Below are 23,931 nucleotides of genomic sequence, written 5' to 3'. Positions count from 1 at the left end.
TTGCTGACTCAACCTGCTGAGTATAAAGCTATGGAGTCAGAAACATCTTGGACTTGTTCTGCTGCTATGCTTTGTTGTTAACTTTTAATTCTATTGCAATTTTTTGGTTAGGGAATTCTTCCAGTATGATATTGGGAATCACAATTCTTGAGTTGTAGGATACTGTAATCATATTCGATATGGACAACATCCACTGAAGTGGTGATCTTATGGCCCTACGAATTAATTCGTTGGAACTGGCTGAGAATTTTTATGTTCTCTGTGGACAGAGATTACATATGTATTATATAATAAATTTATGAATTATATGTAACTTTTTATTTATGTTCTTATGACCTAAAAACTTGAACATAATGCTTCAATTGCTCTGTTATTGATTGTTGCTTGTCCAATCTCTCAGTTTAATTTCTCAAACTCAGTTTTGGTTTGCTTTTTTTGGTCTCTAGTGTCTTGATTTCTTTCCATTATTATCTCTCTATCTATCTCTATTTATATAGAGATAGATAGCTTTCTCTAATACATAATTTATATATGTATATATACATAGAGATAGGAAGACAGAGTAAGATACAGAGAATGAGAGAAATAGATAAACACATCCTGGGCAAGCACATGGAGCAGGCCAAGGGGATGAGATCTTTCTTCAGAGGATGACTTCATATAGAACTCTGTATCTATAAAATTAGGTGATTTCCCAGAAGTCCCAGAGCAAATGCCTCAAGGCTAGGCATGCATATTAAATGTTTACTTAAATAGTAAACAAGGGCTGGGAAGGTGGCTCAGTTGTAGAGCGCTTGCCTTGTATGCATGAGGCCCTGGGTTCGATTCCTCAGCACCACATAAGCAAAAAGAAAAAAAGCTGGAAGTGGCGCTGTGGCTCAAGTGGTAGAGTGCTAGCCTTGAGCTGAAAAGCTGAGGGACAGCTCCCAGGCCCAGAGTTCAGGGCCCACGACTGGACCCAAAAAGAAACAAAAACAAAAAACAGTGTGTATGCTTTTATCATTGGAAAACTATTCTAGATGTAGTAGACATACCTAGTAGACATGCATACCTAGTAGACATGTATGTCTACTACATCTAGACACACCACCTAGTTGACATGTATGTCTACTACGAGATGTATGTCTACTACATCTCGTAGTAGACATACATGTCAACTAGGTGGTGTGTCCAGACATTGTATGTGAATTGCCCTAAAGTTCCTCTGTAAGTCCTACCTGTGCCTGAAGCCCTGCTTCTCTGACTGGATCTCTTGGTCTGTCTGAGGATTTCTGGAAGTTCAGGAAGTAACAAACCTCTGTTACCTTTTCCTTTTCATAAGAGTTCTGATGAATAAGCAAAATTAATTTCCCTGAGAGGGGCTGTTTGTTCCAGAAGATGGAATAATAGGATTCCCCATTCCCATACAAACAGTCTAGGGTCACAGCCTCCTTTTCCACCAGCAGAATTGAAGTTTGAGCTTCAGCTACCTTCTGGGCCATGCTGGCTCCTGAAATAAAGAGGACAGGGTCAGACTGACATTTTGTTTTATAACCAAGGAATGAAGGAATTTAAGGCTTGAAGCTGTGATTCCTTCCCTTCTGAGTTTCATTAGAAAACAAAGCTCCTCTCACTATCACATGCATGACTGAGAAGAACCTGAGCCCTGTGTTTTTGGACATCCTTACCAAGGCAGATAGAAGCAATGGCTGTCCCCAGCAGGCTAGTGATTCTTCCCCTGATTTAGACACTATAGGTATATAGGGACTTATTGTAAGACAGAGATGACTGTACAATGATGTTGAAAGGGAATGGAAAAGATACACATTCAAAATCAAAAAAGAGCTGTATAATTTATTTTTAAAGGACAAAATACTTTTTCAGGAAAGAATTAATGGAACTGAAAAAGATGAGATTTTTATGTGTCTACCTGGATATGCCACCATATGCAAGTATTTGTAACAGTACTGTATGTGAGTTTGAGGTTTCTTTTTAGAAGATCAGTACTTTAACCAGTACGCTTTGGGTGAAATAAATCATTCCATGCCTCCATGTTGAGGCAGACTTCAATGTGTGTGGAGTCTAGCAGCCTCCTGAAAAGTTGGACTTAGGAACAAGTCACACAACTCCATGAACTAATTCTTCAAAATAAATGTGTATATAGATAGATGAAGTGATGAATAGGTTCATAGCAATATGAATGCACATGTCTAGTTCCATAGCTGCAGATACAGAGAATTCTGCAATCATCACTGCAATCATCACCTTTCATAGGCACATGCCCTTTCCAGTTCTTTACCATCTTTTTTATTACTTTCTAATGCTGAGGTTTAAATTTTGGGACTGGTGCTTGCTAGGAAGGTGCTCAACCACTTGAGCAATGCCTCCATTTTTATGTTTGACTTATCTTTAGCTACCATTTTATCCTTTTATCCCCTGGAGCTAAGCTGAGACTACAATGTTCCTACTTACCCTTCAGGCATAGCTGAGGGAACACCTACATTATCTCATACTATCATTAAATCTTACTGTGGCTGATCTTGAAACTCATTTCATGCTGGGATTACAAATATTTATCACCAGTTCTGACCTCTTGCTATCTTTTAAAAATAGAGTTGATGGTAATTCAGGATGAATTACCTTCCACTGGCTAAGTTAACTACCTTGCCTACATTTTGTAAGAAGGCCAGCATGTATGGAACTGACTGGGGACATTTATCTCTTTGACTTTAATTGCTTTTGCAATTATATTTTTCCTTCCTCTCTTTCTTTTGATCATCAGGATGTGTCTTCCTGATTCAATAACCAGGCAACCTTTCCTCTACATGATGAAAGCTCTTTCCTCTCCATGCACTGTTAGTACATTTGAGGCTTTCTTCATTCCTTCTCATCTTCTTATTTCTTCATTCTTTCTCATTTTCACCCTTCTTTAGCTAAGAAGAATTCTGAGTAGAACTATGGGCTGTGGTCCTCCAATGACCTCTCCTGCTCTATACTTTTACTGGGCTACTGTGCAAATTCCACCTTCTCCATCACTTGTGAAATCCTGAAAATAAATAGGATGGAACAATGTGGACCATGGTGATCTGGAACAAGATTGGAGTTAGACTTTGCAAGAATGAGCACAGAACAGAAAAAAGCATTTGACATGATTAAAAACCCCTTTATGAGGGGCTGGGAAGGTGGCTCAGTGGTAGAGCACTTGCTTTGCACACATGAGGCCTTGAGTTCGATCCCTCAGCACCACATAAGCAGAAAAAAAAAGCCGGAAGTGGTGCTGTGGCTCAAGTGATAGAGCAATAGCCTTGAGCTGAAGAGCTTTAGGGACAGCGCCCAGGCCCAGAGTTAAGGCCCACGACCAGACCCCCTAGGAATACATACAACATTCCTCAATATAGTAAATGTTTACATGACAAACTGAAACCAGCATTTTACTTAATGGTGAAAAGTTAAAACCATTTCCTCTAAAATCAGTAAGAAGGATGTCCACTCTTTCAGTATCTCTTTAATATAATACTGGAATTCCTATCAAGGACTATAAGGCAAGGGAAAATCATAAAGGTAATACAAATATGGAAAGAAGTTAAACTATCCCTCTTTGCAGATGACATGATCCTGTATTTAAGGAATGCTATAGATTTCTCCTCCAAGTTAAATGAGTTGACCTGAAACTTTGGCAAAGTAGCAGAATATAAAATGTTAAATGGATTATTATTTTTCATAGTTTTAAATTTTATTGTAAATATACTTTTTATACCTGTTTTATCCTAAATTTATTATTCAGTTTTATGTTTTAAATTTTTATCTTTGTAAGTTTGTAGAGTTTTATTTTATTTAGTTTCATCCTATTCAGAGTTCCATTTTATGGTATGCCATAATCCATTTAGGTCTCATCTTCAAAGATACAATCATTTTCAATATCATATACTCATTCTTTTTGGAAACAAATGTGAATTTTTACCACATATATTTAAAATAGAAATAATATAAAATATCAAGTGATTACAAATATTTTTGACAAGGCATACCTTTGAAAAAAGAGAGGAAATTGGGGCTGAGAAGGTGGCTCAGTGGCAGAGCGCTTGCCTTGCATGCATGAGGCCCTGGGTTTGATTCCTCAGCACCACATAAGCAAAAAGAAAAAAAGTCGGAAGTGGCGCTGTGGCTCAAGTGGTAGAGTGCTAGCCTTGAGCTAAAGAGCTGAGGGACAGGCCCCATGACAAGACCCCCCCTCCAAAAAAAGAGAGGAAATTATACAATGGACAAGACAATCTTTTCAAAAATTGGTGATGGAAAAATTAAACTGGTTTTCTATATGAAGAAGACAAAATAGGACATAATCTCCTAGGCGCTACAAAATTCAAGTCAATATCAAAAATTTTAAACTGCATAGCTTTAGAGGTAAAAAAAAAAACATAGGAAACTCTTTGAAAGTTATTGACATTTGTATCGACTTATTATATAAAAGTTTAACTGAGTAAAAATAAGAGCAAGAATTAAAAATAGGACTGCATCAAATTAGAACTATTGAGTAGAGAAAGAATTTTTATGTAAAACATACAAAGCTCAAAAATAGGTCTCAAATTAAAAGCTATTGCAATTCATAAATGTGTAAATGAGTTGATAGGTTTCAGAAAATACAAATTGTGAACACGTGAAGAAATTGCCAACATATTACAGGCATTAAGGTAAATTAAATAAATATTGAAAGTAAGGTTCCATTAAATCCCAATCAGACTGGAAAGCATTAAGAAAATAAGTTATAACATGCTGGAAAGTATAGAATAAAAGACATCATAACATAATAGTGGAAATGTAAGCTAGGGCAACCAGTAAAGATAAATTACCCAATTTGATATTTAGCACATATTGGTCAGTATCTCTTGCAGTTAGTATATAGTGGTATACTTAAGTTACTTCATCTAAACTGACTGGTTAGACAACCTTGACAAGAATTAATGAACTGTATTTATGTCATGTTATTATTTTTTGTGGTCTTATATCACACTGTTCAGAACATAATCACTCTTGAAAATAAAACTTGAATCTGATTATATAAAGCTATAGATCAAGATTCCAAATAAATATTACATTTCCACTTATATGTGGAATCTAGAGAGATAAATATATGATACAAATATAAAAAGACTATTTGAGGGTGGTTAATAGGAGGAAAGAGGAAGGAGACAGTGTTGAGAACACATGATCAAAGTATACTATATCTATGTATACAAATGAAGCCAATTAAAATTGTAAACAGAAAGCTGAACATGACATAGGAAAGAGTAATAAAGTGGGTAAACAGCAATGGTATGTTCTATGTATGCATAGAGACAGCACAACAAAAATATAGTGTACAACTAATACATACCAATTAAGGAAAACGATAAAAGATTATAGAAAATATGATCTTAGTAGTTATTGGTAGATAAATAATTTTTAAAACACTCATTTAATATTTTATGTATGTATATGAGGTTTTTCTTTTCTCCATGTTCTAATTTTGAAAATATAATTCTATAATTAGTATCATTCTAAAGAAGCACATTCTTAAGAGATACTCAATTTATTTCCAAGATTTTTATTTTTTTCAGTCACAGAATTGGTAATTTTACCCAAGACACAGTTTCAGAAGGTGAATGTTTGTAAAGTCCAAAGACAGTGTCCCTACCCAACATGGATATCATCATGTGTACATATCAAAAGGCAAAACTGAAAGAAAATCTGGTCTAAGGAATTTTGCAGATAAGTCATCTTACCCTTTAGGAGGTAATTCTTGAATATTTTCATGTTTGTTTTAAGAATGTCCACTAGGTATGGAGTTGAGATATTTAGATATTTTCAAAAGAAACAATGGGTTTTTTTTTTACAGATTTAATTTATTCCCTCTTTTTTAATTTTTTATTTTTTAATCATTTTTTCTGGATTGGTTCCATACCTTAGCTATGGTAAATAATGCTGCAATAAACATAGTTGTCCTGGTAGCTTTAGGATGGTCATGTTTGTGATCATTTGGATAAATGCCCAAAAGTGGGATTACTGGGTCATAGGGGAGCTCTATGTGGAGTCTTTGGAGGAACCTCCATACTGCTTACCAAAGTGGTTGAACAAGTTTACACTCCAATCAACAATGCAGTAAGGTTCCCTTCTGTCCACATCCCCTCCATCATCTGTTGTTATTAGAGTTCCTGATTATATCCATTCTAATTGGGTGAGGTGGTATCTCAATGTTGTTTACATTTCTTTTATGGTTGAACATTTCTTCATGTGTCTATTGGCCATCCTTCTTTTCTCTTCAGAGAAGTTTCTCTTTAAGACTTTAGCCCACTTATTTATTGGGCAGTTGTTTCTTTGAAGATTTGATGTTGGGGGATTTAATTTTTTGAGTTCCAGGTATATTTTAGATATGAGACCCTTGTCCATTGTATGACTAGTGAAGATCTTCTCCCAATCCGTGGGCTTTCTATTGATCTTGCTAGCTATGTCCTTTGCCATGCAAAAGATCTGCAATCTCATGCTATCCCATTTGTCCAACCTTTCTTTGATTTGCTGTGTTTCTGAGTCTCTTTAAGAAAATTTTGGCCTGTGCCAAGGAGACCTAGGGTTTCTCCTGTTCCATCCTGTAATGTTTTCAGGGTGTCTGCTTTGACTTGGAAGTCTTTGATCCATTTGGAGTTGATTCTGGTGCAGGGTGATATATAAGGATCTAGCTTTAGTTTTCTACAAGTGATTAACCAATTTTGCCAGCACGATTTACTGAAGAGGCTGTCTTTCTTCCATTCTATTTTTTTTAGCTCCCTTATCAAAGATTAGATGGCTATAGCTCTGTGGTTTCATTTCTGGGTTTTCAATTCTATTCCATTGGTCCTGAGATCTGTACTTGTGCCAGTACAAAGCTGTTTTGATTACTATTTCTTTGTAGTAGAGTTTGAAATTTGGTATTGATATTCCTCCAGCACTGTTCTTTCTGTTAAGGATCGTTTTTGCTATTGGGGTCTTTTATTGTTCCATATGAATTTTTGGATTGCCTCTTCTATTTCCTTGAAGAATGAGGTTGGAATATTGCTAGGTATAGCATTGAATTTGTAGATAGCCTTGGGAAGTATTGCCATTTTCACAATGTTGATCCTTCCAATCCAGGAGCATGGGAGGTTTTTCCACTCTCTAAGTTCTGTTTTGATTTCCTTTTTCTTGCTGCACTTTTTCAAGGAGGTTCAGATGTCTCATTAAATTGTTGGTTTCAGATTCTCCAATTTGTTGATGTAGGAACTCAGAGCTATAAACTTGCTACTGCCTTTGCTGTGTCCCAGAGGAGTTGGTAAATTGTGTGTTCATTTTGATGAATATCATGATCATTTGAATTTCCTTTCTAATCTCTTCCGTGACCCACTGGTGATTCAACAGTGTGTTGTTTAGCCTCCATGTGTTACACGGCTTTCTTTGGTGGCTTTTGGTGTTGAGTTCTACTTTTATTCCATTGTGAGAATGCAGGGCATAACTTCAATGTTTCTAAATTTGGACAGGTTTGCTTTGTGGTCTATTTTGGAAAACGTTCCATGTGATGCTGAGAAAAACATGTATTCTGATGGGACTGGGAGAAATATTCGGTAGATGCCTGTTAAATCTAGTTGATCTGTGCAGTTGTTTAGATTTGCAGTTTCTCTGTTGAGTTTTATCCCCTAGTGGGGATAATGGTGTGTTAAAGTCCCAACAATTAATGTCTTTGGATTTATGTGAGATTTGAGGGAAAGTACGGTTTGTTTGGTGAATAGATATTTAGAATTGTAATATCTTCCTGAAGGAGAGATTCCTTAATTCGTATGTAGCAACCTTCTTTATCTCTTCTCAGTAATTTTAATTTGAAAGCTATTTTATCTTATATTAGAATTGCAAGTCCTGACTGTTTATGCTTGGTAGATTTTGTTCCAGCCTTTCACTTTCAGAATATGTTTGTTTTTATGAGCAAGGTGTGATTCTTGAAGGTAGCAGATAGTAGGATCTTGCTTTTTAATCCAACTAGACAGTCTATGTAACTGAAATGCAGAGTTTAGTCCATTAATGTTGAGAGTTAGGACTGAGTGGTGTTTGGGAGTTCCTGACATGTTATTCACCTTCTTGGGGGATGCAAAAGTTGGGTTCTTCCTATACTTCTTGGATTCTCAGTTTGGGTGTGGTTTCTTGGTCTTTATTGTGGTCTTGTTGGTTTTCTATGTGTAGAACATTTTTAAGTAGCTTTTGTAGGGCTGGTTTGGTGGAGATATAGTTTCAGTTTTTCTTTGCTAAGGAAGATTTTCATCTGACCTCCTGTTATGAGGAGAGTTTAGCTGGGTACAGCATTCTTGGTTGATAGTTGTTTGTCTTTAAGGCATGACATACATTATTCCACTCTCTTCTTACTTTGTCTCTGCTGAGAAATCTGAGGTTATTCTAATTGGTTTCCCTTTATAGGTCATTAATGTTTTCTCCTTGACAGCTTTAAGAATCTTTTTTAACTGAATTGATCCTGTGTTGATTCTAATGTTATGGTAGGATGTCCTTTTCTGGTCTATTTGGTGTTCTAAAAGCTTCTTGTATCTGCATTGGCTTATCTTTTTGCATGTTTGGGAAGTTCTCTGCTAGGATCCTGTTAAATAAATTTCCTAGACTATTAACTTCTGTCTCTAGATGCTCACCTACACCAATTATCCTCAGATTAGGCCTTCTGATGATGTCTTCCAAATGTTGAATAGATCTATCATATCTTGGATAGTTGTATGTTCTTTCTCTATAATATCTAGGCTATCTTCAATCCCTGAAATTCGATCTTCTGCATGGTCTAACCTACTGTCAAGGATTTATAATTTGTTTTTATTTCCTTTTCCACAACTGATTTGTTTAGTAAGGCATCAAAAATACATTCTTGAAAAGGTCAAAAGCTATGTACATATGACCATATAAGATGATACTAAGCGAAATGAACCCCAAGACAGGGACACAAGTGTTTTTTCCTTTCTTGCTATTGTTTCTAACATATTTATAATGTACCATGTGATTTTTTTGTTTCTTTGTATGTTGCTCCCCCATGGTATAACCTCTGTTTTCACTGTATTTATATTTGCACTGTATTTACATCTTGTATATACACTTCTCTAATTTGGGGAGGGGAAGGGAAAAAACAAAATGATTAAATAGGGATACAGGTTGACCCATTGTAACAATGAGATGTACAAGACACTATGTTGAAAATGAACTTTACAATTTTAGCAGGGAAGGGGGTCGGGGGTTGGGGGTGGAGGTAGTTGTGGAGGTGGGAGGGAAGGGATGGTAGGAGAAAAACAAAGGAGGAGGTAACAATGCTTGATAGGAAATGTACTCATTACCTTGCTCATGTAACTATAACACCTCTGTACAGTATTTTTACAATAAAAATACATTCTTGAATTTTCTGAGTTCTGGTCACATGCATATAAGTATGTACTTTGTTAAGTGTGTTAGCTTTATGGTGGTAACCATTTCAAAATGTTTATTTAATATGAAAATATTGTCTAATATTCCTTCAAAATATATAATTTTCTGTGTAAAATTGACCTAGCTAAGGATTAAATATTTTGAAAATTATATCCATGCTTCCATAAACTCATTTTTGGAGAGTTATGTGTTTTAGAAATGTGTTCAACAGATTCTTAGTCGAAAGTATAATAAAATGCACATTTTAAAAATAGGAAATTCACTAATTGTTGTCACAGTCATGAAATACCACTAAAAATTCTCAACGTTTAGAGAAGCCAAATTTCCTGGTACAAGTCATACATTAGTAAGATTATTTGTGATCTTTCATTTCATGAAAGTGACTGTAGTTTTCAATTATATCAAATCAATATTAAGTTACTGACTTTTTACATTCTCATGAGAAATAGAAAATTTACATAAGTGCTAGTCAAAAAGAGTTCAGCATAAGAAACTGTAAATTCACTATGAGTAAATAAGGATGGCATAAAATTTTATTTGTAATGTTTAAGTTTACATTCCTTATATATTTATGTTGAATAATAAAATGTTAGAAAGGAAAACATTGTTTCTTTTCTTCATGATATTTATCAAAGGGCTTTTCATCTGAGCAGCTTTTCATCTGAACAGCACAAATTGGTCTCTGTAGGAAACTTAGTCATAGGGTTTGGCTTTGGACCTCAACACAGATTCAATCCTCCTTAGTAGGGGACATGATTTGTCCTGTTGTTGCTATGTTTTATTAATTGACTTTGTCTCCATTCAAATGGAAGTTGTCCTGGATCCTATTTGCATTTGTCATTCACATAGTTCCTGTATTATACCACACCAGTGTACTATACCATGTCATAGTCCTTTCATCCCTGACTCTATCAAACATATTTACCTGCACCTTCACCTGGTCATGACCTACAGGACTAGCTGTTGGTGGCCATCACACTTGTATTGCTCAATTGAACACATAGTGCACAAGGCTGTCTTCAGAATCACCTCTCTTATGCAGGAGTCCAACATTACCTGTCAGAAGTATTTCTGCTCAGCACTGTAAGGGACTCCACATCTCTCACACTGTCCACTATCACAACTCAGGCATTCTACCTCACTAGGTGTAGAACCTCTTTTCCAGTGATTGAACAAACAGGCTTGCATAGCTCCTTCATGTCTTTGCCAAGAGGCTAAATCCAGTGCCTCAGGAGGGGCCTCTAGTACATAAACTTCCTGTCCCTTCTTTATTTCTGCCCTTAGTTGTGTACTTTCTGCACATAATCCCAAGCAAACCCTCTGGCTCCACCTCATGTCTTAGCTGAATTTGTACCTTCTGCTCACACAGCAGGCATAGAACTTGCCTGACTCAAGTATCTTGCAAATCAGTCCTTGTCCAGCAGCCTCCAAATGATGAGAGGGCAAGTCTCTGGGAGTGAAGGAAATGTAGGAATTGCTCCCAATCAATAAGAGCCACTTCTGCAGTCTCAGACTCAACAGGAGAATTACTGAATCAAGATTCTCAGGTACTTGTATTCAGGTGTCCTCATTTTGTAACTCAGAATTTTGTTAGTACTGAATCAGGGCCCTGACACTAGCAATAAAATATGCTCATGGGTGCTAGCCTTGGACAAATAGGCTCAGGGACAGTGTCTAGGCACTGAGTTTAAGACCCAAAACTAAACAACAACAACAAACTTTTCATGGACAATTACTCTTCTAATCTCTGTTACTCCCAAGATGAAGTTGTGGGTTGCAGTCCTCCTCATCCTCTGTCTGAAAAGATGTAAGGTTTCTTATTTTTACTGTAAAGAAGTTGAAAGTATACCAGTCTGATATATTGACTATGCAAGAAAATTGTGCCTGAAGAAAACAGGTGGAAAATGTTCTTTATGGCTTCTTTTCCAGTTTTCAAAATCAAAGCCTTCTCATGGACATACTTCCTAATTCTAGAACGTAAAACTTGCCTTCAAATTGCCTGAAGTGACAGAATTTTATAAATCACATGGGAAAATTTGTATTTTCCATTTCTGTCCTTATGCCTTATGCAATCTTTAGGCATATTAACAGAGGTAGGACCACCATCCTGTCCGTAAGAAGCTGAGTGTATCCATACCTAGGTGGGGGTATCTGGGTTTCTGATACTCATCAAAATAGTGGGTGATAGAAAAAGCTAAAGTTCTGATTTTTGGCTAGTTGAAAGGTCGACAAGCTTTAGCTTCAGAAAACCATGCTTATCAACCATTTCTTTACAATCTCTTGGCTTAATTACTTTTGAAATGTATGACAGAAATGACTCCATTTGGAATCTGACAACATCCCCTGTCTCAATGCTTACTTTCATACTATTAGAATCTGAATGGTTCTTCATCACTGGAATAAGCTTTGTCCCTAGAGGCCTTTTTCGTTGCCTGAATGTGATGTCCCAGTAGTTCTTATCCAAAGTTGGAGTGAAATGACAGTTTAGAAGGGACTCGGTGCTAAAAAGACATCTTATGATCTAATTGGGAGAAAAACAATTTAGAAGGAATGTCTCTTATACTAGTCTTGAAGTCTATTAGGGTAGTTTTCTTTAAATACATTTTTTATTATAAAAATACTACAGAGGGGTTACAGTTACATGAGTAAGGTAATGAGTACATTTCCTATCAAGCAGTGTTGACTCCTACTTTGTTTTTCCTCTATCATCCCTTCCTTCCCACCTCCACAATTACTCCCCCGACCCCCATGGCTCCCCGCTGGGTGAAGTTGTAAAGTTCATTTTCAACATAGTGTCTTGTACATCTCATTGTTACAATGGGTCAACCTGTATCCTTATTTAAGAATTTTTTCCCTTCTCCTCCCCAGATCAGAAAAGTGTATATACAAGATGCAGGTCACTGGAATCAAATACAGTAAAAACAGGGATTATACCATGAGGGAGGAACATACCAAAGAAACAAACAAACAAACAAAAAACAAACACACAGTACACTTTAAATACATTAAAAACAATAGCAAGAAAGAAAAGACCTTTTGTGTCCCTGTCTTGGGGTTCATTTCCCTTAACATCATCTTATATGGTCATATGTACATAGCTTTTGACTTTTTCTGGTTGTCCTAGACATACTTTTTTATTGCAAATAAGGGAAACCATGGGATTTATGTTTCTTTGGGCCTGGCTTACTTCACTTAATATAATTTTTTCCAAGTCTTTCCCTTTCCTAACAAATGGGGCAATGTCCTTCCTGATGGAGGCATAGAATTCCATTGTGTGTGTCTTTGTGTGTGTGTGTGTGTGTGTGTGTGTGTGTGTATCACATTTTCTTGATCCATTCATCTACTGAGAGGCATCTGGATTGGTTCTACATCTTAACTATGGTAATAATGCTGTGATAAACGTGTTATCAATCTCACTCTTTCTTCCACTGGGTTACTTTTTGTGACTGCTACTTCACACAGACATTCATCTGGACCTTCCTGGCAGGTCTTAATCACCTCCTCCATTTCTTGGACATCTAAAATGTGTCAAAGAAAAAAAAGACAAAAACATAAATGAGATCCAAAGATTCCGTAATATAAAGATGAAGATATTTTCTCCCATTCTGTTACAGATTTTCAATGATCAAAATAGGAATTAATTTATGATACATGATTTCTCCCTAATGTATTAATTAAAAATAATACTGATATTTAGCAATGGAAAATGTTTTTCTGTGTTTCAGTTTTTCTTTTTATATCAGAAGAAATATTTACTCAAATTATTCAACTAAGTACTGTGAAAGTTTTAAGCTGAACACTTAAAATTTGCCTTTAGTATTCTTGGGGTTGTTTCAAATATTGTTTTGTTTGACCATAGGGGAATAGCTGCTTTGTGTTCTTTAATTTTCTTGAAATAATTTATATATTGTGCTGCTTTGCTTCTCAACCATTAGGTGAGGAACTGGAATATTTTCTAGATTTGGAGACTATAATTGTGTTTTATATATTCCTTTGCCTTTCACCTAAGCAGGGATGGTTCCTGACAGTAGGCATTAATACCTACATCTCTTCAATTCTAACTTCTCATAAGAATTACTTTAAGTATCTGTGGGAATTTTAAAGTTCATTTCTCTCCATCTTATACAGTCTCATCAAAATTCCTTTTTTGACACTCTTGCCCCGCAGAAGCATGGAAGATCAAAGACACTCCAGCTCACGACCTAGTTAATCATCCTCTCTACACTAAAAGATCTAGTTGTGAACTCCAGATCTGTGCGTGGTGTGCGCACGCGTATGTTGGTGGTGTGGCTGTTACCACTGTGCCATGTGCTGACACAGATCTGTGCCTGTTGTGTGCACGCGTGTGTGGGTGGTGTGGCTGTTACCACTGTGCACATGTGCTGACACAGATCTGTGTGTGGTGTGTGCACGTGTGTGTTGGTGGTGTGGCTGTGGCTGTTACCACTGTGCACATGTGCAGACCCAGATCTGTGCGTGGTGTGCGCATGCGTGTGTTTGTGGTGTGGCTGTTACCACTGTGCCATGTGCTGACACAGATCTGTGCGAGGTGTGCACACGCGTGTTGGGGGTGTGGCTGTTACCACTGTGCACATGTGTAGACGCAGATCTGTGCATGGTGTGCGCATTTGTGTGTTGGTGGTGTGGCTGTTACCACTGAGGGACCATCCGAGGTAGGCGGGAAGGGGACGCTTGTAGGAGGATTGCCTTCGCACGCTGGGGCGCACATGGAGGACCCTGTGGGGGGCCTGAGGGTGCGCGTGAGCGTGCGTGCATCTAGAGCCCCACCCGGGAAGCACGAGGTCCTGAGTTCAAATCCCACCCTCCCAGCGCTGGTCACAGAGGCTCGCGGGGCCCAGGGGGGTCGGGCCGGGCCGGCCTTCCCCGCAGGAGGGCGGTGCGAGCGCGCCCAAGCAGAGGCCGGGGCCGGGCAGCGGTCAGGCCCAGTGGGCGCTGCGGCCCCCGACCCCAGGCGTCGGGGCCGGGTCTGACTCCTTGCTGTTTTCGGCAGGACCCCGCCGTCCAGGGGCCGGCGCGGGCCTGGGAGCGCTCCCTCCCACACGTGCGCGGCCGGGGGCCAAGGGAGGAGCTGGGAGACCCCGCGGGGCCTGGCGAGAGCCGGCGCACCCGGACGACCCTCGGGGTCGCCGCCGGGGAGGGAGGGGGAATGGGGACCTGCTCAGGCCCTGCCCCTTCCTCCCCTCCGCCCCTGCTCGCTCTCTCGCACGCGCCGCGCAGGCGCAGCGTCGGCTGCGCCTGGGGTTGGTGGGGTTGTTGTTGTGGCCCGCAGACCTCGCCCCTCCGCGTGGCGGCCCCGACCCCCATCTGTTTTCCCGGGCGCTGAGTGGATTATGTTGTGCGGGGGACCAGGGGCGGCCGCAGCGCCGCCGCAGGACAGGGCGAGCGCGGACCCTGCCGACAGCCCAAGCCGCGGCTGCCTCGAAGACTCGGCCCCGCCGCCGTCGCCGCCGCCCGCACCCCCCGGCCAGCCGAGCCGCGCACCTCAGCCACAGGTCGCACGGAGCCGCGGGCGCCGCGGCGGGAGCCGGCGCGAGGCGCTGAGGCGCCGCCGCGGGGCAGGAGCCGGAGCCGGCGGCGCGCGGGCTCGACCGGCCCAGCCGCGGCGCCCGCCCGGCCGCCGAGCGAGCGAGCGAGCGGGCGTGGGCTGGCGCGGCAATGTGCCCGGAGGAGCGCGGCGCCACGGGGCTGGGCGAGCTCCGCTCCTGGTGGGAGGTGCCGGCCATCGCGCACTTCTGCTCGCTCTTCTGCACCGCCTGCTGCCTGCCGGACTTCGAGATCGAGGTGAGCGGCGGGGCCGGGCTGGAGGTCAGGACGGTGTCGTGAGGGAGGGGGCCGGGGCCGGGGCCGCCGGCGAGTCCGGGCGGCGCTCCCCGTACCGCCGGTACGTCTGGCGGGGCGCCCGCTTGCGGTCAGGGGTCGAGCTTGCTTTTGTCAGGGCCGCCAGGGAGCCTGGCGGGCGGGCGGGAGGCGCCGCGAGCCTCCTCGGGGCCGGGCCAGGGCCGCCGGGAGCTCGTCCCTCCCCAGCGAGGCGGCGGCGCCCGGCCGCCAACTCCGGACGGGGGGGGGGGGGCTCCCGGGGCCTCGGGGAAAGTCTGGCGCCACGTCTTCCCGCCGCGCCCGGCCCAGTCCGGCCCCGGGGGGGGGGTCGGTGGGGAGGGCGCGGGGCTGGAAACTTGCACGGCTTTTGTGTTGTGGTGGTTGTTGTGTTGTCCTGTTGTTGTGTTGTTGATGTTGTTGTGTTGATGTTTCCCCCTCCCCCCCCCCCCCGGCTCTGCGCCCGGCCCGGCGTGGGAAGCCGCGCTCCCGGGGCCGGGGAGGCGAGCTCCGGCCGGGAGAAGCGGGGTTCCAGGCGCCAGCGGCTGGAGCTCCCGCGGAGCGCGGGACAATGCGATGCGGGCTGCCTCTAGCGGAGGGGGAAGGGGGGGGAGGAAGAAGAGGGGGAGGAGGAGGAAGGAGGGGGAGAGGGGAAGGGGGCTGTGGTACCTAACGACTTTCCCTCTTCTCGGTGGGAGCCCCATCACTAGAATCCGGGCAGCCGAGGCTCGCGAGCCTGAAGTCCGCAGGAGGGATGGATGGTTGGATGGATGGATGGTTGAATGGTTGGTTGGTTGGTTTTCTGACAGTTACTCCCGAATGTTCTGAATTTCCTTAGTGGGTCAGCAGAAAAAAAAACACCCCGACGACGGCCAGCGAATCAGGGCTGCGTCTCTCCGTGGAGGCCTCCGGGCCCAGCACCCAGTACCCCCTCCTTGGGCTCCAAGGGACCTTGGCGAGGACGCTGCGTCAGGAGAGCCTTTGGGGGGAAACGGCCCGGGTCCCCGGGTCCCCCGTGAACCCGTTTTGTGGATGGAAAAGGAGAGGTCGGCTCATTTCAGCCTGAAGACAGCCATGCTCCCAGCAGCCTGGGAATGATTTGTCCTGGGTCCTACACGTGTGTGGCTTCTGAGTTTTAGCGGGCTCACTTCCTAAAGAGAAACGCAGATTGTTTGAAGAGGTCAAGTATATTTAAAGGAGAAATGAGAAGTGATTGTAGCTTACACAGTGACTGGTGCAGACACCCGAAGTGACTGTCTTCTAATTCTAGTCTTCCTTGGGAATAACTTTTTTCTTTTCACTTAAAATATATGCAATTTGAAAAACACCTCAGATACCTATTTAGATTCCAACATGTACGCCCTGTAAGTATTCTTCACACATCTTTTTCTTTGGAGACGTTAGGTAACCTACTTACTTAACGCTCTGGTTCTTGTATCTCTATCGTAGATCATGTGTATTTATTTTGATATGCCCCCCTTTGTGTGTGTGCGTGTACGTGTGTGCACGTGTGCATGTGTACGCACACCCCTGAGCTGCTGCTTTTTTGGGGGGGGGCTCAAGGCTTGTATTCTACCCCTAAGCCACAGCTCCATTTCTGACTTTTGGTATTTATTGGAGATAAGACTCTTCTCACAGACTTTTCTGAGCAGGCTGCTTCAAACCATGATCCTCAGATCTCAGCCACGTGAGGAGCTAGGATGATGGGCGATATGGCTATGTTTTAAGTAAAAAAAAATTTTCAAAAGTTGAGAAATGTTGAATTAGTTGTCTACCAAACTTGACTCAACTGTGAAGAACTGAGGACACTAATCAGTTTTGATTCAGTATAATTGATTTTCATTTTTCTTAGGTAATTAAAAAATATCAAATAGTTTATTGGCCTGACTGTTTAAGAAAAAAAATCTGGCTGGGAATGTGGTTTAGTAGTAGAGTGCTTGCCTAGAATACATGAAGTCCTGTGTTCAATTCTTCAGCACCACATAAAACAGAAAAAGCCGGAAGTGGTGCTTTGGCTCAAATGGTAGAGTGCTAAGTCTTGAGCAAAAAGAAGCTCAGGGACAGTGCTCAGGCCCTGAGTTCAAGCCCAGAACTGGCAAAGAAAAAAAGAAAAGATTCCTAGGTTAGGTCCTAGGCCCTACAGTGGTAATGTACAGCAACTTGAAAAGATAGAAATGGTGGGCTGGGAAGGTGGCTCAGTGGTAGAGCACTTGCCTTGCATGCCTGAGGCCCTGGGTTCGATTCCTCAGCACCACATAAGCAAAAAGAAAAAAGCCAAAGTGGTGCTGTGGCTCAAGTGGTAGAGCGCTAGCCTTGAGCTGAAGAGCTGAGGGACAGCAGCCAGGCCCAGAGTTCAGGCCCCACGACCAGACCCCCCCCCCAAAAAAAAAAAAAAAGATAGAAATGGTGAATAATACCAGGTAGAAGTTGGATATCATTTCTTCTCTAATGGGGGCTTGAACTCACAGCCTCTCAATTTCCTTGCTCACTGCTGGAGCTCCAACATTTGAGCTCTGCCTCCAGGCTGGCTTTAAAATTTTTTTGGTGTCATTCTTGTGGTTTGAATTCAGGGCCTTGGTGCTGTCCCTGAACTTTTGTGCTCAAGGCTAGCACTCTGCCACTTGAGTCAAGGCTCACCTTCAGGCTTTTTGGTGGTTAATTGGAGGTAAGAGTCCTACAGACTTTTTCATGCCCTGATTAGCTTTTAACCAGAATCCTCAGATCTCAGCCTCCAGAGTAGCTAACATGCCAGCCTGGCATGGTTATAGGAGAAAAGAGTCTACCACTGGAGCCACAGCGCCACTTCTGGCTTTTCCTGTGTATGTGGAACCGAGGAGTTGAACCCAGGGCTTCATGCATGGTAGGCAAGCGCTCTACCACTGAGCCAACTTCCCAGCCTGTGTTTTGTTTTGTTTTATTTTATTTTAAAGGAAGCCAGTTTTCACCTGTGGGACAGATCTCTTCCTCTCTTTTTAACTCTTGATCACCACCTGGCTGAACATTTGGATTTGTAGAATCCTCAAGGATTCTTTTTTTTTTTTTTTTTTTGGGGTCCGGTCGTGGGGCCTGAACTCTGGGCCTAGGTGCTGTCCCTCAGCTCTTCAGCTCAAGGCTAGCGCTCTACCACTTGAGCCACAGTGCCACTCCCGGCTTTTTTCTTTTTGCTTATGTGGTGCTGAGGAATAGAACCCAGGGCCTCAGGCATGCAAGGCAAGCGCTCTACCACTGAGCCACCTTCCCAGCCCTGAAGGGCTGATGTTTTTATATTGGCATGCTAAAAATATTTTTACTTCAGCCTTGAATATAGAGGATTTCTTCAGGAAAGGCAACATACTTTTTTTTTTTCCTGGTGCTGGGAGCTGGGAGATTGGACACATGGTCTCATGCTAGCAAGGCTTCTACCATTAAACTCCTTAGCCTCTTATCATTTGGAGATTTTTTTTTTTTTTTGGTTGATCATGGGGCTTTGAACTGTGGGACTGGGTGCTGCCCCTGTGTTAAAGGCTAGCGCTCTACCACATTGAGCCACAGCACCACTTACTGTTTTCTGGTGGTTAATTGGAGATAAGAGTCTCAGAGACTTTTCTGCTCAGGTTGGCTTTGAACTGTGATCCTCAGATCTCAGCCTCCTAAATAGCTAAGATTACAGGCGTGAGCCACCAGCACCTGGCTTGGAGATATATCTAAGGACTTCAATGTTTCTGTGCCCTAAATAAAGTGTTTGTAATCATCAGTCCAGAAATCTGTGAGTGTGCGGTTAATGATCCTTTACATTGTTTAACTGTGGTTTAAAAAATAATAACATAAAATTGCCAGGTGGTAGTGGCTCACGCCTGTAATCCTAGCTACTCAAGAGGCCAAGATCTGAGGATAGTGATTCAAAGCCAGCTGGGGTAGAAAGTCCGTGCAACTCTTATCTCCAATAAACTATTTTAGAAAAGGGGGGCAGAGGCTAGAAGTAGAGCTTCGACTCAAGTAATAAAGAGTCCTGACCTCAAGCAAAAGAAGGTTAGGGATAATTGCCTGGGCCTTGAGTTCAAGTCCCAGTATGGGCACACATACAATTGCATAAAATTATATATAAAGCTTGAATATTATAGCAAAAAAACGTAAAAATTTGAAATAACCCACTATCAGCCATGAGATTAAGAACTTGTAACATTGTAGCTTATTGCATATTTATAAGTTTCTAAATATATTCACAATGTATTTGTGTCATATAGTAGGGATTTTTTCAGAGGAGACTGAAGTATTCGGGTGGTTAAGACAGTGGATTAGTGACACTGAATTAAATCATTGGCATCATTAAGTACCTACTATGTGCTTTATATAGAAGTAGATAATATTAGTTAGGCTCATAACTGTCCTGTCAGAAGATTGGCAGTTAATAAGTAGTTCAGAGCAGGGTGCTGGTGGTTCATGTCTGTAATCCTAGCTACTCTGGAGGCTGAGATTTGTGGATGTCGATTCAAAGACAGTCCTGGCATGATAGTCCCTGAGACTCTTACCTTCAGTGTACCACCAGAAAACTGGAACTGTGGAACAAGTGGTAGAGCGCTGGCTAGAGCTAAAGAGCTGAGGGACAGCGCCCATGCCCAGAATTCAAGCCCCAAGACCGACCAGAAAAAGAAAAAAGTAGCTCAGAGCCACAATTGTTTGTTTATTTTTTGTTCATGGGGCTTGGGTGCTATCCCTGAGCTTTTGTGCTCAAAGCTAGTGCTCTACCACTTTGAGCCACAGCTCTACTTCTGATTTTGGGGTGGTTAATTGGTGATAAGAGTTGCATAGACTTCTCTGCTTAGGCTGGCTTCAAACTGTGATCCTCAAATCTCATTCTTCTGAGGAGCTAGGATTATAGGCGTGAGCCACCTAGCTTGTTGCCCAGCTTGTATTCTATTTAATCTAGCATGTAATTGCTTAATATTTTAGTGGTTAGGTTGGCTAAGTTTTGTTGACTCCAAAGAGAAAAGTTAATTGGTCTCTTCTTCAGAGATTTAGCACTTTCCCCTAACCAAGTAGTCTTCTCAGAAACTAGTGCCTTACTTGATAAGGGAGATTTTTCAGTGGTCTGATCCGAGGGAACTGGAAATGTTCATGTAGAATCATTTATGTAGTTCTTATGGTAGCAGGATAATGAAAATTAATTGATTGCTTTCTTGTATCTTTTAATGAGCTTCTTGCCTTTGAGAACCTAATCTTTAGCTTTGTTGTGTCTCTTTCTAGTTCTTTCTTCTTTTTTGGTTAGTACTGTGGCTTGAAGTCTGGGCCTTGAATCTTACTAGGCTTTTTTGTTCATGGCTGGCTTTCTATCTGTGGAGCTGGTGAATTGGAGATAAAAGTCTCTTGAACTTTTCTGCTGGTGTGTCTGGTTAGCTTGTAACCTTGATTCTCAGCCGGCAGCTTCTTGAGTAACTAAGGGTTATATTTGTGAGTCACTGGTTGGTGTTGGGCTCTGATTGTGGTTTTATGTGGTTTAAAGTCCCTTACCTAACCCGCATGATCACCTGGGTATAATATGCTGAGTCTTGAATGTTATACTTGGTGTTTCCTTGGATTAACTCCTTACTGGGAGCACAAGCCATGAATTTACACATTAAAATAAGTACTGAATGTGGCTAAGTGGTAGAGTGCTTGCCTAGTGTGCATGAAGTTCTAGGTTCCACTCCTCAGTTCCACATACACAGAAAAAGCCAGAAGTAGTGTTGTGGCTCAAGTGGTAGAGAGCAAAAGCTGCTCAGGGACAGTGCCCAGGCTCTTGAGTTCAAGCCCCAACCTGGCTCCTCCCTTCCCCCCCCCCAAAAGACTAAAGGTTAGGAGGAACTTAAAAATACAATCAACAGTTCCTAAACATGGTGCCAAAGGATGGGTGGTAGATTTTTGAGTTCGTATACTTATACACAATCTGCTGGCAGTGTGTTTGTGGTTTAACATTTTAATCAATTCTGAAGGAGGTTCTTCAATCAAAGGTTTAAGAGGCCTCAACTACAGGAAATAATAAGTTAGCCCTGATTAGGGTATTCATTTCATGATGACTAGATGTAGTGGACTGAGTGAGGAAACATGTATTTTTTTTTTTTCCTGGCAGGACTAGGGATCAAGAAAGAAGGTCTCTAGTGTACTAGACAGGCAGGTGTTGTACTGTTGAACTACACTCCCAGGAAACTATTTTAATTGAAACATACTGGCCTTTGTTTTTGTATTGGTGCTGGGTACTATCTTTGAGCTTTTCTTGCTCAAGGCTGGTGCTGTAACACCTGAGCCTCACAGACTTTCCTGCCTGGGCTGACTTTGAACTATGATCCTCAGATCTCAGCCTGCTTTGTAGCTAGGATTGCAGGCATGAACTACCAGAGCCCAGGTGTCCTGTCCTGTCTTGTCTCTGTCTTTCTCCTCTCTTTCCTCTTTCCCCTCCCTCTCTCTTCCCTCCCTCCCTCCTTCCCTTCCTTCCTCTCTCCCCCTCTCCTCCCTTTCTTTCCTTTGTTCTTTTGTGTATGCTGGTACTGGAGCTTGAGCACTGTCCCTTAGTCTTTGGCCACAGCTGGCACGCCACCACTTGAGCACAGCTCTACTTCATGGTTTTTGGTAGTTAATTGGAGATGGGTCTCACAGACTTCCCTGTCCTGGCTGGCTTTGAACCATTATTCTCAGGCCTTAGCCTCATGGGTAGCTAGGATTATAGGCATGAGCCACCAGTACCTGGCCAGAAGATCTTTTTTAAGCCTTCTACTGAAACTGAGTACAGGGGCAAGATCATGTTTCTTCTTTTCTTCTCTCTCTTGCATGGGCTCTCTCTCTCTCTGTCTCTCTGTCTCTCTGTCTCTCTCTCTCTCTCTCTCTCTCTCTCATTCTCTCTCATTCTCTTCCTCCCTCCCCTCCCCTCATCTCTCCCTCCCCTCATCTCCCTGACCCCTCCCCTCTCTCCTGTCCCCCTATCCCTGAGCTCATTTGCTCAAGGCTAGCTATCTTCCACAAGGTGCTAGTGGCTCACACCTGTAATACTCAGGAGGTTAAGATCTGAGGATCAAAGTTTGAAACTAGCCCAGGCAGGAAAGTCTGGGAGACTCTTACCTCCAGTGAACCACCAGAAAACCAGAATGGTAGAGCTCTAGCCTTAGGCAAAAAAGATCAAGACAGTGTGGGAGGCCCAGAGTTTAGAAGCTTCACAATTGATTTTTAAAAAAAAGGACTCCTGGACTCTCCTGCCTGAGGCTAGCTTTGAACTGCCATCCTCAGTTCTTAGATTTCTGAATAACTAGGATGATAAGCATGAGCCACCAGCATCCAGCTGAGTTCCTATTTCTTTGGTTGTTGTTGTGGTGGTTAGTCTTGGGGCTTGAACTCAGGACCTGGGGCACTGTCTCTGAGCTCTTCAGCTCAAGGTGAGCATTTTTTACCACTTGAGCCACAGCACCACTTCAGGTTTTCTGGTGGTTCCTTGGAGATCAGAGTTTCATGGAGGGGCTGGGAATGTGGCTTAGTGGTACAGTGCTCGCCCAGCATGCATGAAGCCCTGGTTCACCTCCTCAGTACCACACACAGAAAAGCTGGAAGTGGTTCTGTGGCTTAAGTGGTAGAGCGCTAGCCTTGTGCCAAAGAAGTTCAGGGACAGTGTCCAGACCCTGAGTTCAAGTCCCAGGACTGGCAAAAATAAAAGTCTCATGGACTTCCCTGCCTGGGCTGGCTTTGAACTGTGATCTTCAGACCTCTGACTCCTGAGTAGCTAGGATTATAGCGGGGAGAGTTGATGTTTCTTTCAGCAAATATTTATAAAGCATCCTTTGTGTGTTAGGCAGGTCGAGTAGGTGCTGGTGTGAAACTTGTAAACACAACACAAAAATAACTGCCTTCTTTTTCGTGGAGTGAGCCAGATAATAAGCAAATCAGTAAATCCTGGATGAAGTCTGTCAACGGGTTGTAAGAAATAAAGCCCAGCCGGGCACACAGAGCGAGGCCCATCCCTTAGTCACTGTAGTTTAATTTATGGTGCTGCTCCTCACTAAAAGGTGTATCTGGCCCCAAATAGCATTGCTGAGGAAAGAATCACAAAGATCCTGAGCCTGTTCCTTTTTTTTTTTTTTTTTTTTGCCAGTCCTAGGCCTTGATCTCAGGGCCTGGGCTCTGTCCCTGAGCCGCTCTCTGCTACTTGAGACACAGAGCCATTTTTGGCCTTTTCTGTGTATGTGGTACTGAGAAATCAAACCCAGGGCTTCATGCATGCTAGGCAGGCACTCTACCACTGAGCCACCTCCTCGGCCTAGACCATTGCTCTTTTAACAGTAAGAACTACTGAGAAAGACACTGAGCCCATGTTTTCGACAGATGTGGACTAGTGTTTGCTAGAGGCTAATATGAAGACGGAACAACAAAAAAGCAATGAACAGCACCCAGTGAAAAATGAAAATATATGAGGGTGGGTGACACCGCTCTCTGAAGAGGTCTCAGTTTCATACATGAGGTTGCAGCATGGAGGATAGGCAAGCCACAAACTAGACCTGGGTTTTATTTGTGGTTCTATGTACGAGGATCTCAAATACAACAGAACAAAGAAGAGTGAAAGAAGGGCAAAAGATAGTTTTAAGACATTTATCCTCCAGAATTCCTCACAATTTTAGGTCTAATTGAGGGAAAGGTTAATCTTTAAGCCTCAGAAGCTATTTTAAAAGTAATTTG

General features: G+C 42.4%; 1 protein-coding gene across 10 annotated transcripts in view; it reads left to right on the top strand.

Moving 5' to 3' along the window:
* Positions 1–15,007: 15,007 nt before the first annotated feature.
* LOC138837202 (hepatoma-derived growth factor-related protein 2-like) overlaps positions 15,008–23,931 on the top strand; it is a 292,262-nt gene continuing 283,338 nt past the window's right edge. For 8 of the 10 annotated variants that reach the window (XR_011375242.1, XR_011375236.1, XR_011375235.1 and 5 more), the window contains exons 1-2: positions 15,152–15,228; positions 16,100–16,625. Coding sequence is in view for 1 of the 10 variants with exons in the window: in XM_070035961.1 (XP_069892062.1) it covers positions 15,103–15,228 (126 nt within the window). In the remaining 9 variants the exon portion in view is untranslated. Of the gene's footprint in view, positions 15,229–16,099; positions 16,626–23,931 lie in introns of all 10 variants that reach the window. The other 2 variants (XR_011375234.1, XM_070035961.1) reach the window with 1 other exon arrangement.

The sequence above is a fragment of the Dipodomys merriami genome, unplaced genomic scaffold (assembly GCF_024711535.1).
Source record: "Dipodomys merriami isolate MVZ:Mamm:240054 unplaced genomic scaffold, mDipMer1.0.p SCAF_266, whole genome shotgun sequence".
Taxonomy (NCBI): Eukaryota; Metazoa; Chordata; class Mammalia; order Rodentia; family Heteromyidae; genus Dipodomys; species Dipodomys merriami.
This window is presented reverse-complemented; position numbering and strand designations above follow the sequence as displayed.